This window comes from Plasmodium gaboni, chromosome 14 (assembly GCF_001602025.1).
Source record: "Plasmodium gaboni strain SY75 chromosome 14, whole genome shotgun sequence".
In the NCBI taxonomy this organism is placed as follows: domain Eukaryota; phylum Apicomplexa; class Aconoidasida; order Haemosporida; family Plasmodiidae; genus Plasmodium; species Plasmodium gaboni.
Window position 1 is genome coordinate 436,453 of NC_031494.1, and position 17,500 is coordinate 453,952.

Here is a 17,500-nt window from a genome sequence, read left to right on the forward strand (position 1 = left end):
TATAAAAATAATCACATATTACATATATATATATATATATATATATATATATATATGTATATATCTAATTACAAAGTGTAGAACGAAAAAAGATTTATATATACATCTCTAATTTTATCTTTTACTATATTGTTTTTTCTTTCTTGCTTTTTTGAGCCCATATTTTTTCCTCTCAACCTTTCTACTATCAACGGTCATAAAATTAAGTGACCTGAAGTACGGTTTAATTTTTAAAGAGAAATTATAAACAATATATTTAACAAGTGCATGAAAAATAGCAACACTTTGACCAGATAATCCTCCTCCTTCAACTGTGGCTATAATATTAAAATGTCTATGTAAACATAAATTTAATAAAGGACTAAAGATTTTATTTAAGTTTAAGATTTGATATTGTATATATTGATAACCATCTCTATTATTTATAATTAAATTATTATTTCCTCTTTCTAAAAAGACATGTGCTAATGCTCTTTTTTTTTTTCCAGTGAATACTAATTTCTCTTTATTTTTTATTCTATTTGTATCAAAAGAAAATTTTTCTAAACCACCATTATCAAACATATATTCATATTCATCTTTAATATCACACAAAACATTATATAAATCATATGTCATATATTTCTTCATTATATTTTCTTCACTTTTGTCATATGGATTTGTTATTCCTTCTTCTATTTTATTTATTGTTGAATTTGTTTGTGTTTCGATTTTTTCTTTTTCATTCTCTCGAATAAAATTTTCTAAAACAATGTTCTTATTTCCAATATTTTTGTTATCATTATTTATATTTTTTTTTTCTATCAATACGTTCATATCACTATTTTGTATATTATTTTGAATTATATCATTAGAATGATATATATTTTCTTGTGGTACTATATAATTTTGAAAACGTTCTTTATTCTTATTTATTAATTCACATATAGTTTCATAAAAATATTTTTTTAATTGAATATTATAACTTTTGTCTGTTGGAAATGTGACTGGTATTTCTTGCACATATTGATAATTTAAATATTTTGTTAATCTATCAAATTCATTTTTATTATGTAAATTATATATATCATAACGGAATTTACTAATATTATTTATATAATATTCCATATAATTACCTTCATCGAATATAGTATCTTCAACATTTAATTTTATATTTTTTTCTCTCTTATCATATTTTAATAGTTGATCATCACAATCTACAATTTTTTGAAGATATTCTATTTCTTTTTCATTTATTATATTTTTTGTCATGTTTGAGATTTTTTCAAAATCATCTATATTTTTTATATAAGAATTCATATCTTCATCCTTTCCTATTTTATCTTTATTATCTTTTGATTTACTTAAATATATATCATTAACATCCATATTGTCTTCTATATCATCTTTATCTTTTAATTCTTTTTTTTTCTTATCTTCATCACTGGTACTTTTTTTTTTCTGTTTTAATTGTTTTTGATTTTTTATATATCTTTTTCGTTTCATTCCTTTTTCTATACTTTTCTTTCTTTTACTCTCTTCAGATATACTCTTATTAGCTTGACTTTTTTCTTTAGCCTTTTTTCTTAATTCTTCAATCTCTTCTTCTGAAAATGTTTTCTTATCTTTCTTCTTAATAGGGTTCGTGTTATCAGATCCTTTTCCTTTTTTAAATAGAACAAATTTTTTTGCACATCTAGAATGAATCTTTTTAATATTAAATGGAAATATATATTTATTTATAAAAAAAAAAGAATCATTTCTAATAATATTTCTAAAATTATGATAATTTTTCATCTTATTTATATATTTATTTATTGGTATATATAAAAAAATATTCATATTTCTAATTCTCTTTCTTTTATGTTCCCCCCTATCAATTTGATTTATATGTTTTATTATTCTTCCTTTATATGGTATAACATTTAAACAAGAATAAATACATCCCACCTTTGATTCTCTTAAATTTCTTCTTCCACAAATTTTGTGAATTCTATTAACACCCTTACCATTTATAAAACATGAAAAAAATAAAATGAATAAAATTATATAGCTCTTTACATGATTAAAAAACATATTCTTCAAATAAAAAGGGTTAAAATGAGAAAAAAAAAAAAAAAAAATATATATATATATAATATTACATTGCCTCAAATGCGAAATTGTAACTCGATAATATAAATATAAAAACAATATATATTATATATATATATATTTATTTATTTATTTATTTATTTTATTTTTTAATGCCATCCATTTATAATTTTTTGCAAAAAAAAAAAAAAAAAAAAAAAATCAGGTCATCCTTTATATATTTTATTTTTAATATATATTCACAATGTGTAATATATTAATATATTATAAACATATGAGGAAAAAAAAAAAAAAAAAAATATATACATACATATATATATTTATATATATATTAAATAATTTATTATCAGTCCTATTTTTTTTTTTATTTTTTTAAAAAATATAATTTAAAATTAATTTCATATTTCTTGGTCTTATAATTTAATAAAAAGTTGGAAAAAAAAGGTAAGGCACACATATATATATATATATTATGGACAAAATATATGGCCCCAGCATCCAAAAAAAAAAAAAAATTAATAAATAAATATAAAATATGAAATAAAATAAAATGAAATTTAATGAAATATAATAAAAAAAAATTAAATTAAATTAAATTAAAACAAATTAAAACACAATAAAATTAAACTGTATACATATTATTTTGTATTTTTTGTAAAATGCACATATATATATATATATTTTTTTTTTTTTTTTTTTATTCATTCCTTAAGAAATTGAGAATAGCCCTTTGATTCAATTTTGTCAACCAAAGAATAATCTCCACTTTCTATTATTTTACCTTGATGCATAATATGTATATAATTTGGCTTTAATAATTCTAATAATTTTTTATAATGTGTTACAATTAAAAAAGAATTATTTTCATTTGAAAAGTTAGTTATAACATTAGATGTAAGTTTAAAAGAATCAACATCTAATCCAGAATCTGTTTCATCTAAAATACAAAAAGTAGGTTTCAAAATTAACATTTGTAATATTTCATTTCTTTTTTTTTCTCCTCCACTAAAACCATAATTAACAGGTCGATCTAAAAATTCACTTGATAATCCAACTTTTTTTATTTCTTCAATCATCATTAAATTAAATTCACTTACACTTATCTCTTCTTCATTTCTATGTCTTCTATGTGAATTTAATGCTGCTCTTAAGAATTCATTATTTTTAACCATAGGTAATTCAACTGGATATTGAAAAGCTAAAAAAATACCACACAAAGATCTAATATTTACAGGTAAATTAATTAAATCTAATCCTTTATATTTCATTATACCTTTTGTTACTTTATAATATGGATGACCTGATATTACTTTTGCTAACGTCGATTTGCCAGAACCATTTCTTCCCATAATTGTATGTTTCTCACCTAAATATATTTCTAAATTTATTCCTTTTAATATTTCTTTCTCTCCTTCTATCTCTATTGCATGTAAATCTTTTATTTCTAATAATGGTTGTGTCTTATCCCAACCTTCTGCTTCTGTTATTATTTTGGATTCTTCTTCTAAATTTTTTAATAAAGATAATCTATCCATATCAAAATTATTATTTTCCATATATATCACATTCGCCCGTTTCCTTAAAAAAGAATACTTCTTTTTATAATCTCTATTACCATTTATTACATAGCTATACATTTTGTTGTACCTATTTCTTTCTTCATTGTATGATGAAACCTTTATTATTCCAAAAAATATATATATTGTAACAGCCCACGTGATCCTGAGCCATTTCCTTCGTTTCATATTTTTTAATAAAGTCGAAAGATCTCAAAAGGATGCACATATATATATATATATATATATATATATGTATATATGTATATATTTATTTATATTATATAAATAAATAAAAACACATAAAAAAAAATTAATAATAATAATAATAAATAAAACAAAATAAAACAAAAGGGACCTTTTTATAAATATTTATATCTATGTGAAGTCCTGATTATATGAATTGATATTTTTTTTTTATTAATAAAAATATATATATATATATATATATATATATATATATATATATATATATATATATTTTTTATATATGTTTATATTTTGAACGTTCCTAATTCTAAATGCCCATTTTAAAAATTTTATACAATTAAAAATATCACTATTATCATAAAGATTCAGTACAAAAATTAAAATATATATATATATATATATATATTTATTTATATATTCATTTTATTTTGTACAAGTTACATATTTGATTTAAAAAAAAATTCCCCTTTGAACCAAACAAATAAATATTTCAATATATATATATATATATATAAGCACATCAGTTCTACTTATTACATGTTATAATTAGAATATTCCAGGGGTGTTAATATAATATTCAAATACACACACCAGTTCTGCAAATTTTATATCATCATTAAAATAAAATATATATATATATATATATATTTATTTATTTATTTATTATATAAATTTAAAACCACAAAAAAAAATATATATATTACACTTATTTAACGCATATATAATATTACTATCCTTCATAATCTTTCATACAAATATTAGAATTTTCCAATTAATGATATATACAATATTTCAAAATATTAATTCAATCTAATAAATATAATATGTAATATAATGTTTCTATGCTCTTTTTAAATATAATAATAATACATTTTAATAATGATCATATAATTTCGCTATTTCATTTTTTGTTTTTTGTTTTTTTCCTGACCTGTTCATAATTTATATCTTATTTTATATGTACAATTCAGGTAAAAAGAATGAAAAAAAAAAAAAAAAATTACATTTAATAAATAATGATAAATAAAATAACACAAAAAAATATAATAATAATAATAATAAGATGGGATTATATAATATTAAAAGAAGAATGGATGAAAACCACAAGGAACATCATTTTAAATATAAAAGTCCTTATAAATTTGATAGTAACAAAAAAAAGACAATTAATATATCTGGAGAATTAAAAATGCAAACGATAAATCGAATTAAAAAAAAAATTCCTTCCTATAATAAAGAATATGTTCTAGAAAAAAAAAAATATATATCTAATAGTGCTGTTCCTGATATATTTGATATATCAACTTATTACGCTAATGAAAAAAGAAAAGAAAAACAAAAACGTTTAAGTATTTTAAATAAAAATAAACATAATAATAATAATAATAATAAGAATATATGTAGTATAAAAAAAGAACGTATGTTAAACAATAAACTTTGCAAATATGCACATATAAAAAATAAGAATAAACTAAAATATTATAAATACACAACCAATCAAATATTATTTAAAATAAAATCCTTTAATGAAAAAAAAACAAATCATTACAAACATAATTTGGATAAAATTCATTCAAATAATAATAAAACAGTTAAAAATAAATTGAACAATCAAACTTACCATTCTGAAAAAAAAAATATCATATCAGCACCTGTTCTTTCAAATAATAATATAAAATTTGAAAAGTTTAATCATAAATCTCCAATTAAAAAGGACAATTTATATAATAAAGAAAAAATATTAAAGCAAGAAGAAAATGTATATACTTGTTTTATACCTATAAATAAAAAATGTCCAAAGCAAGATGAAAAAATATACAACATGGATCTTATTAAAAATTTAAAATATTTAGATACAAAAATGAAAAATTATATAAATGAGCAAATAAAATACTATGGTGAGAACTGGAGACAAGAATATATTATTGATTTATATTTTTTTATTAAAAAGAATTATCACAAAAAGGATTATTCATCAGATATATTCGAAAGGTAAATATATAAATATATATATATATATATATATATATATATATATATATACATTTATGTTTTTGTCTTTTTATATTTATAGAAATAAGCCCATTTCATATTATCCCTACAAATATAAGAGTTCACAAAATAACGAAAAACAAAAATATAAAATGTTAAATAAAATTTTATCAACCAACTCATGTAAGGAAAACAAGAATTATTTATTAACTGAATATTCTCTTCAATTTCTAAATCTTGTGGATACATATAATATTATAGATGAAAATTGCGACAATATAATTACAGAGAATAATATAGACCAATTATTAAATAAAAAACAAAATTTAATAAAAAAATTAAATGAATTCAAATTAGATGAAAGAAAATATTTTTTCCCATTTTATCAAGTTTATACTTATTTAAAAAATCAACAACATATATTTGAAAATATATTAAAACAAAAAAAAATGAAATATAAAATAAATCATAAGAAAATAACAAACATACAAAATAATGATTATTTTCATTGCAATGAATTAATTCAAATTGAATTAAAAATTATAAGATTTCTTAACAATTTTCAACAAATCATTAAAAAAAAGCATAAAGAGAAGGACCAAAATAATATACTTCCTAATATCAAATATGATGAGACTATACTTTCTAATATGTATAAACTCATCAAAATGGTAAATGAAGTGACAAGTATATTAAAGATAAAATTAAACAAATAGATAAAAAAAAAAATAAAATAAATAATAAAAAAAATAATAAGTCATATACTTTCATTTATATATATTCATTCAAAATATACAACAACAAAATTAATTATTTATATATCCTTCTCCTCTGTTTTTTTTTTTCCTAAAAATTTGTTTAGTTTTATTTTATCAAAAAATCCTACTGTGCTATTATCATCTGAAAAGATGAAAAAAAAAATATATATAAATATATGTATATATATATATATATATATATATTTATTTATTTATTTATTCATTTATTTACCAATCAACTGGCTCTTATTATTTTTATGCCCATCATCCGTTTTCTACATATTTATATACACACAAAATTAATTAACTTATTACCACAAATATATGATATAAGACATATATATATATATATGGTTATATTTATTTATTTTAATTTCCTTTTCATGTAATCACCTTCCTTTCCTTCTTTTCCTTTTGATCATCCAATTTATGATCCGTTGAATAGCCTTAATTGTAAAGAATAAAGTAAAAAAAAATATTAAAAGGATTAATTATCATACATATAATAATAAACCACATAACCAATTAACATGCATATAATATAATATATACATATATATATATATATATTACCTGTCTTGTCATAGTTCCATCCGATTTCATCGCCAAGATATTGTAAGGCCTTTAGATTTTTTGATTCAACCAATAAACAGTTCGAATTACTATTATTTTTTTTTTTAATAATTAATTTTATTATAGCTAAGTTATCATATGTTGTTGGTATTTCTTGTACATCCAGCTTATTCATATCGATGGTAAATATTTTATCATTTTTTTTTATTTTCAACATTTTAGTGTTGACGTTGCAAGATATGATACACTTTTTGCTTATTATAGTATCTTCACCTGAATAAATAAATTAAATAAATAAACAAATCAACAAAAATATTTATTAATAAAATTTAGGGGGTAATATATTAAACGGTTATATAATCCAAATTATAATGTAAACATGATATAATATATGAACATATGTGTATAATAAAAAAAAAAAAAAAAAAAAAAAAAAAAAATACATACATATATATAATATATATATATATATATATATATTTACATAATGCAATGTGCACATAGGCAGAAAATCCTTCACTCAAATATTTTCTTCTTTTTTTATCATCTTCATACCTTTGATTCTTCATAATATTTTCATCAGAAATTTTTCTTTCATTGTATATTTTTTTTTCCATAACATTTGAAATATCACTATCATATAATTTTTTGTCAGAATTAAATGAATTCATTTTTACGGATTTTTTTTTTTTTAATAAATTTTTATCTATCATTTTATTATTTTTATCAGATATATTATCTTTGTGATTATTACAAATAAATAAATTATTATTAGTCTCACAATTTTTTGAATATTTATCAAATTCTATGTATTTTTTATCTTTATTTACAATGTCATCAATTTGTAATATATCATTTTTTTCATTTGATATAATATTATCATTATTATCTATCTTTCTTTGATCATCAACATCTACATTTATATTTACATCTACATCTACATCTACATTTACATCTACATTTACATCTACATTTTCATCCTCTTTCATATTTATTGTATCATACGTAATTTTCTTTATTTTTCTTTCTTCTTTTTCTTTTTCTTTTTCTTTTTCTTGTTGGTTTTTATTTTTTTTTAAACTTTGTGAACTAACACTTACCTTTTTTAAATATTGATTAAAAAGAAAATCTTCAATTTTTATTTTCTCTTTATCATTCATATCATGTTCCTCTGATATTATTTTTTTATCATCTGCTGATATTAATGTGTTCATTGTATTTATAGTATAATCTTTCTTTTGTTTCTTTTCATTTTTTTTCTTTGGTTCCAAATAAAGATCTGTATAACGTTCCAAAAAAATATTATTTCTATAATTATTATAACTGTAATGATTTTTTTTATTATTATCATTTATCACTTTTATGTTATCAAACTTATTTTCAATATTATTTCTATAATTATTATAACTGTAATGATTTTTTTTATTATTATCATTTATCACTTTTATGTTATCAAACTTATTTTCAATATATTTATTAGTAATTTCCATATTCTCCTTAACATTTTTCTCATACACTTCTTTATAATCATCAGCACATTTGTCAAATGTGTTTGTGCCTGTATTATTACGATGTTTTTTAAAATAATCATCTTTTTTTAAAAATGAAGATATATCTTGTTGATTATCCAAATAAAGTTTTTTTAAAAGTAACTCTTTTCTAGTTTTGATAATATTTGCATATATATCTAAAGATTCTATATTCATCTCATCATTGTTGTTTTCTAAATATTTATGTTCTAATACATACATATCTTTTTCATTTGCCCAATTATTTTTTGTTTTGTTCCATATGGATTGTATTTTATTTTTTTCATACACTGATATATTATCATCGTTCCATATGATGTTTTCCATATTTTTAATATCATAATTATTTTTTCTATCTTCTAATTTTTTTCTCTTTTCATTTTGTTTAAGCAAAGATAATATGACTTCTTCATCATCATAAAAATGTATTTCCTTCACATTCTTTATATTTTTTTTATAGAATTTAAAATCCTTTACATTATTATCTAATTCATTATTTTTATTTGTATAAACTGTTTTCTTTTTTCCATGTTTGTTTTTTTGAATTACAATTTTTTCTTTCTCATTTTTTTCAGTAATATAACAAAATTCCATGTTCTCATCAGACCAATCATTTTCATTGTATACCTTTAATAAAATATCTTTGTTATTTTTATCTTTTATAAATTTTTTTTTGGTTAACAAAGAATTCTTCTCATCAATTTCGTAAACGATCTTTTGTTTTTTCTCTACATCAAATACTATTTTTTTTTTATTACCAACATAAAAATAAATTGTTTCTTTTTCTTCTTTTATATTAGTATTATTCCTATCATCAATATTTTGAAAATTTCTTTTTATCATTTTGTTATTACATCTAACATTTTCTTTGTCCCTATATATATCTTTCTGTTCATAGTCATCCGTATTAGTAAAAAAATATTCGTATTCATTTAATAATATGATATCTTTCTTTCTTCCATTTTCTTGTAAAAATTGTATAACTGCATCAATTTTTCCTTGTGAATTTATTTCAAATGTAGTTATTGATTTATTTGTATGTAATAGAATATTAATTAAATGGCTTATACCTTTTTCGTCCACATTAGTTCTATTATGGTTACTATTATTATATGTACCATGATCATATAAATCTTTATGAAATTCTTGAGCAATATTATTAATTTGGTTACTCACGACATTTCCTTTAACATTCTTATAATATATGTCATAAAACTGGATATTTTTATTTTCCAAAATTTTTGCAAACTTATAAATTAGTTCTCTTCTATCACGAAGTTTTATGTTGCAGTATTTTTTTTGAAAGGTCTTAAAACTGTTTTTTATTACTTTTTTATTATAATTCATTTGTTCATTCAGTTCTTGAGCACTATATAAACACATTAAGCGATAACCGTTTGAAAACTCATTCTGTAAAGAAATTTTTTTTCTTCTCATATCTTGTGAATGAACATAACCACAAGGATATGAAACGGTGCTTATGTTTCCACATGTTCCTACAAAAATGATATATATGGAAATATATATATATTATATATATATATATTTACATTGCTCATTTTACAAATGGTTCATTATAATACTCATTAAACAATATCAATGTTGTGTATATAATCAGTCTTTTGTGTAACCTTTTATTTATTATTTTTTATTATTTTTTATTATTTTTTATTATTTTTTATTATTTTTTTTTTTTTTTACCTTCAAACACATTTTCATTTTTCTCTTTTGAGATTTCCGTACTCCTCGTAGACGTTTCTTTCTATAAAAGGTGAAAAGAATTGTATGATTATGAGCAATATCAATGTTGTCTTATTTCAAGATAATATGTAATTTTTCTTAAATTTTTAGAAATTTTTTTTTTTTTTTTTTTTCTGAACATTCTAGCTATTTTATATTATTTATTTGTTTTTATTTTTTTTTTTTCTGAACATTCTAGCTATTTTATATTATTTATTTGGTTATATATTTATTATATTATATTATATTATATTATATTATATTATATTATATTATATTATATTATATTATATTATATTATATTATATTATATTTTTTTTTTTTTTTTTTTTTTTTTTTTTTTTTTTTTTTTTTTTTTACATACCAACTCTTTCTTAGAATTTTCCAAACAGTTTATTAATAATTTTTGATTGTTTTCATTTATTTTAGATGAATTATGTTCAACTGGTATTCCCTTAATATTTTTTATATACTCTATTAATATATTTGACAAGGTGTTACATAATTGACAAATTTTTTTTATGTAACATTTCTTTCGATCTTTTGTTTGTTTTTCCTAAATTGTATTGTTAAAAAATATATAATTATATATATATATATATATAAACATAAAATATATGGATATTTACATTTACATATTGTTATATTATTATATTTCAATATTTTCCTTCTCGTGTATTACTATTAGTGAGTATAATTGCAGTGCCGAGGTAATAACATTTTCTATATACTGTCCAATATCTATAAACAAAAAAGATATATTAAAAAATGAATATTATAATAAAACAGATTAGTTAAAAACAAAATATAATATATATATATATATATATTTTTACCATCATTGATATTTTTCTCTTGGATCTTTTTTTCTTTTAATATTTGCAAATACAAAACTAAAACTGTGTGAAGCTCTATGATAGAAAAAAAAAAAAAAAAAAAAAAAAAAAGAGTTGGAACAAAATATGATTAATATACTTTTGAATTTTTGTAAGAGCATATAAATAATAAGTAGAAAATATATATTGAAACACAACCAAATGAATAAGCAAATAGGTGAATACATACATATATATATATATATTTATTTATTTATTTATTATACGTTGCGCAATTATTTTTGTTTTGATTTCATCAGCCAGTTTTAGGGTGTCCATGCTTAGAATATCCATTTTGCCATCTGGAAAAATTTTTAAAAAGAAAAAAAAGAAAATTTAATTGAAAGTAAAAATAATTATAACTCTAACACACTACAGTCAACATGTTAAAATAATCTTACAATGATTTATATTAATGTGTAAATTATAAATCGATAGAACAAATAAAATATACACACAAATATATATTTATATTTTTAATTACATATAATTTTTCTAACCTTTGTTAAAAAGCACTTTATTTTTTTCCATTTTTTTTTTAACTTATAAAGATCATTATTTAATTGATGTTGTTTATATGAAGATGTGTTACTTTAAAAAAAAAAAAATGAAAAATGTAAAATAAACAAAAAAAAATTTTGGTAATAGAAATAGAAAGCTATAAATACATATTTTTCATATTTTTATTTCACACAGTTGGATTAATTTGGTTTAAAAGATATAACCTATACTTATTATACATTTATTATGTAGAATAATAAAATATAAAAATAAAATAAAATAAATACATATATATATAAACTCTTCAATCCGTAACTCTCTTTACAACCACAAAATATGGTGGCTTAAATATTTAACTTCGAATATATTGTAAAAAGTAATTCATCTAATCAAGCATAATTTAAAATGGTTGCAAGATAAATATATATATATTTATATATTTTCTTTTTTTTTTTTTTTTTTTATTCTCTTTTATACTACTACAAATAATATAAAATAAATTAACTAAGTAAATATATAAATATATATATGTTACATTTTATCATTTTAATATACATAGAATAAATATCTTATTTAATATCCATATATATAAATATATATAATATATGTATATATTTATTTTTTCTTTTTAATATTGCAAAAATGTAACTTAAAAATGTTAATAAATTATTACATTATATTTTATTATATTTACTTATTTTATTTTTTTTTTAAATATATTTAAAAAATATATATTAAACCAATTTTGATCGTGCATCAAATTTTTGTTAACCAAATAATTTCTCTTGAAAAAAAAAAAAAAAAAAACCTCTAATGTGAATCAATTTTTAAAATATATAAAATATGATTTAATAAATATATTTAATATAGTTTATAAATATTTGTAAAAATCTCTACTTTAGATTTTAATATTATTTCTATAAAATCATTGAAAGGTATAAAAATATAAAGATATAAAAAATATATTTATATATATATTATTTATTATGTCACATATATTTGTTGTAACCACCCCATTTTGGGGGGGTAAACAATAATTAGAATATATTATATTCTATAAGATTGATAATAGAAGATTATTTTTTTGTTCCGTTGAAAATTAGAAATTAATGGAATTATATAAAATTGTAAAATATTTGTATATTACTACCTACATAACAACCATTAAAATAGAATAATTTAAAAATGATAAAAAAAAAATTAATATTTCACAATTTTTTTATATATAATATAAATATTATAAAATATTAAATTTGTATGTATTATTATAGGTTCATTATCTTATATTTATTGAAATTATTTGGGAGAAGTAAGGCACAAAAGAAGGAGAAAAATATAATAATAAAATAAAATATAAATAATAAATGAAAAAAAGAAAAAAAAAAAAAACATATAATTATTACCAATTTATAAAATAAAAATAAATTAGCCTACATATATTATATATATATATATATTGAAATAACATATTAAAAGTAAAAAATTATAATTGATGATATATTGTCAATTTAAATGTTATTCAAGAGAAAAAAAAAAATATAAAATAACAAAATATTGATTATCATATATAGAAAGGAAAAATATATATATATATATATATATTATATTTATATTATTGAATATGTTAATATTTATTACCAATTTATAAAATAAAAATAAATTAGCCTACATATATTATATATATATATTGAAATAACATATTAAAAGTAAAAAATTATAATTCATGATATATTGTCAACTTAAATGTTATTCAAGAAAAAAAAAAAATATAAAATAACAAAATATTGATTTTCATATATAGAAAGGAAAAAAAAAAAAATATATATATATATATATATATATTTATATTATTGAATATGTTAATATTTCATATGAATTAATTGTAGATATATTTATAAAGAGATAGACTTTTAATAACATAAAAATATATATATATATATATATATATATATATATAATTATTTATTTAAAAAGAAGTAAATACTTATTTTATATTTAATTTTATATTTTTCAATTTATATTTTTCATTTTATATTTTTCATTTAACAAAATGAGAAAATTAAATACAAAATACGTTATGCTATTAAATTCAATAAGGAATTATAATACCACATAAAAGTCATATTTTATAAAAATGTCGTTATAACACTCATAATTATATATAACATAATAATATATTATTATTAACATAGGTTTATATTTTTTTTTTTTTTTTTTTTTTTTTTTTTTTTTTTTTTTTTTTTTTTTTATTTTTTTTTTTTTTTTTTTTTTTTTTTTTTTTTTTTTTTTTTTTTTTATGACATTTTTGTGATTTAATAAATAATATAAAAATGGAACAAATTAGCTTATTAAATGAAAATGTTGAAGAAAAAAAAATAAAGGTTCATTGCTCTATACCCAAGTTTATACTTGAAAATAAATTATTAGAAAAGGCAATAAAAAAGTGTCTTCCTGAAAATTATAATTTTGAAGTTTATAAATGTATAGATATTATATTAAGAGAAAAATATAAACGCATTGCTTTACAACTACCAGAAGGATTATTAGTATGGGGTTTATATTTATCTGAAATATTTTATTTTTTTTGTGAATCAGTAGAAGAAGTGATTATATTAGGAGATGTAACTTATGGTGGTTGTTGTATAGATGATTTTACTAGTGGTAAATTAAATTGTGATTTGATTATTCATTATGGTCACTCATGTTTAATACCTCTAACTGTAACAAAAATTAGATGTATATATGTTTTTGTCGATATACAATTAAATTCAACACATTTAGTGGATACAATCAAAAAAAATTTTGACAAAAATGATATTATCTTGCTACTTGGAACTATTCAATTTTCATGTATTGTACATAATGTTCATAATATATTGAAAAAGCAAAATTATTTTCATACTTTTTTACCTATACCTCAAGTGTTACCATTAACAAAGGGAGAAGTACTTGGTTGCACCTCACCGAATTTATATGAATTTTTATATGAACATATTATAAAATATGAAAGGGATAAAAAATATAATGAATTACAAGATGAAGATGCAAAAGGAGGACAACATAAAAAAGAAACACAAGATAAAAGTGATAATATAAATAATATAACATTGGTCAATAAAATAAAAGAATCATTAAATGAAAATGATATCAGAAAAGAATGTCAAATATTTTTAAAAAAACAAAATGTAAAAATTATTTTTATAGCAGATGGTAGATTTCATCTAGAAAGTGTCATGATACATAATCCTGATTTTTTATTTTATCGTTATAATCCATTCGATAAAGTAATAACAGAAGAAAAATATAATTACAAACTTTTTTATGATATCAGAAAAAATGAAATAAAAAAATGCATTAATTGTAAGTCTATTGGTATTATTCTAAGTACACTAGGTAGACAAGGAAATACTAATATTTTAACAAATCTTATCAATATAATCAAAAAGAAAAACATCTCTTTTTTTATTCTATTATTATCAGAAATATTCAATGAAAAACTACAACTCTTTCAAAATGTAGACCTTTTTATACAAATCGGATGTCCAAGATTATCAATCGATTGGGGGAACTATAATTTAAAACCATTGTTAAATACATATGAAGCTTATGTCCTTCTAAATTCAATACCATATAAAGATATATACCCTATGGATTATTATTCACATAAAGGAAATATCTGGACAAATTATGCTGCTGGGGTGGGATCTTATAATGAAAAAAATTTAACAACAAAAGAAATTATACGTAGAAGAATTCAAATGAGAAAAAGTAAAATTACTATACATTATCACTAATGAAAAGACATACATGTTGGTAAATCACAACAACAATTATATATATATATATATAATATTTTATTTATTTATATTTTCTTATCATTTCCTTTACATTTAATTTTATTTACATGAACGCTTTATATTTTATATGTTATGGCTAGCCAATCACCTGACCAGGTCATCTTTTTTTTTTTTTTTTTTTTTTTTTTAAATATTATAATATATATGATATAATTTGTTTTTATTTATATTTCATGTATACAAATATATACATATATTATATATATATATATATATATATATATATATATTTTATATTTGTTTATTTATCTTTAAAAATTTTGTTTTTCATATACATATTACTTTAATTTTTTTATTTTTTCTTCAAATTTTTTTTTTTGTGTGTCTACATGTTATGTTTTAGTAAATCATTCTTTTAAAAACAACACATTTGTAATAATATATATATATATATACATATATATTTATATATATATTGTAAAAATATGAAAATAACTTCACAGCCGTTATAACACACTACAAAAAAAATGTATTATATGTCCTAGTGAATTATCATATTAAAATATCAATTTAAGGAATAGGCTTTTAAATGTATTTTATTATTTATATTCGTTTTTTCGTTAACAACAAAATTTCTATGAATACATCATAATTTTTTTCTTTCAAAGAGAAATTTAAAATAAATGGAAATTCAAAAATATATATATATATATATATATATATATATTATATATATATATAATATATATAATTTATAATTTTTATACTAATACTTGAATTTAAAAATTTTTTCTTCTTAAATAAAATATTTAGGTTCTTTATTTTTAAGATATTAAAAATACATATATTTTTAGAAATTTTTATAAATATAAATAAATATAAAATATATATAATATAATATAATCTTTTTGTAAAATATTTTTCTTTATTATATTTATAAAATTAAAAATATATATATATCAATAATTATTACATAATAATATACTTAAGGTTATAACATTTTCCTTATATTATAATATGTATATATATTACTATATAATTTAAAATATTCTTCTTTGTATTGTAATATATTAAATATATATATAATATATATTGTATTATATTATATATATATATATCATATATTTATAGAAGAAAGAAAAAAAGAAAAAGAAAATAATAATAAAAAAGAAGAATAAGAAAAAAGGCTACACTTTTTTATGTATACATATCAATAATATGTATATATAATTAAAACAAAAGAATTTAAATATAATAATAAGATAACAATAATAATACTTATTTTTTACAATTAATATTTTTATATAAATAAAAATTATAATATATTCATTTTTTATATATTATTAATTTGTTGTACAGTTCATTATTTATAGAATATTTTTTATTTTATTTTAATTTTTTTTTTTTTTTTTTTTGTATGATTGTAAAACAAAAATAATTATTATCTTTTTTCGCATAATATTAATATTATATTATATATGTTTATATATTTTACTATATAATTTAAAATATTCTTCTTTGTATTGTAATATATTAAATATATATATAATATATATTGTATTATATTATATATATATATATATATATATATATCATATATTTATAGGAGAAAGAAAAAAAGAAAAAGAAAATAATAATAAAAAAGAAGAATAAGAAAAAAGGCTACACTTTTTTATGTATATATATCAATAATATGTATATATAATTAAACAAATATATTTAAATTAGCCTTTAATCATATAAAATTCTTATTCTGTTTTTTTTACTTTCTTTTTTCGTAGTGATTTTTTATATATGAATGTGTTTGAAATACATATACATAAATTATTATATGTAGCTGGTTACATATAAATAAATATATGTAAATGTATGTGTTTTTTAAGTGTACATATATAT

The 17,500-nt window shown here is 17.8% G+C and overlaps 4 protein-coding genes and 1 pseudogene across 5 annotated transcripts; 2 read left to right on the top strand and 3 right to left on the bottom strand.

The window, feature by feature from the left end:
• Positions 1–114: 114 nt before the first annotated feature.
• Positions 115–2,055, bottom strand: PGSY75_1413400 (putative 30S ribosomal protein S9; the record flags this gene model as incomplete). The annotated part of the gene is made up of 1 exon (XM_018787840.1): positions 115–2,055. One exon carries the CDS (start codon positions 2,053–2,055, stop codon positions 115–117), a length of 1,941 nt encoding a protein of 646 aa, XP_018639212.1.
• Positions 2,056–2,774: 719 nt separating this feature from the next.
• PGSY75_1413500 (FeS assembly ATPase SufC) lies at positions 2,775–3,818 on the bottom strand (the record flags this gene model as incomplete). The annotated part of the gene is made up of 1 exon (XM_018787841.1): positions 2,775–3,818. The coding sequence occupies one exon, from the start codon at positions 3,816–3,818 to the stop codon at positions 2,775–2,777; it is 1,044 nt and encodes a 347-aa protein (XP_018639213.1).
• Positions 3,819–4,902: 1,084 nt separating this feature from the next.
• PGSY75_1413600 (hypothetical protein) lies at positions 4,903–6,547 on the top strand (the record flags this gene model as incomplete). The annotated part of the gene is made up of 2 exons (XM_018787842.1): positions 4,903–5,831; positions 5,914–6,547. The coding sequence occupies 2 exons, from the start codon at positions 4,903–4,905 to the stop codon at positions 6,545–6,547; spliced, it is 1,563 nt and encodes a 520-aa protein (XP_018639214.1).
• A 98-nt stretch (positions 6,548–6,645) lies between these two features.
• PGSY75_1413700 (hypothetical protein) lies at positions 6,646–12,048 on the bottom strand (annotated as a pseudogene; the record flags this gene model as incomplete). The annotated part of the gene is given in 13 exon segments: positions 6,646–6,728; positions 6,822–6,864; positions 6,983–7,035; positions 7,163–7,435; positions 7,647–10,187; positions 10,393–10,453; positions 10,796–10,987; positions 11,114–11,172; positions 11,268–11,342; positions 11,534–11,608; positions 11,807–11,843; positions 11,846–11,897; positions 11,999–12,048. Coding segments are annotated over 13 exon segments (3,594 nt in total).
• Positions 12,049–14,137: 2,089 nt separating this feature from the next.
• PGSY75_1413800 (putative diphthamide synthesis protein) lies at positions 14,138–15,601 on the top strand (the record flags this gene model as incomplete). Its single annotated transcript, XM_018787843.1, has 1 exon — positions 14,138–15,601. One exon carries the CDS (start codon positions 14,138–14,140, stop codon positions 15,599–15,601), a length of 1,464 nt encoding a protein of 487 aa, XP_018639215.1.
• Positions 15,602–17,500: the final 1,899 nt, after the last annotated feature.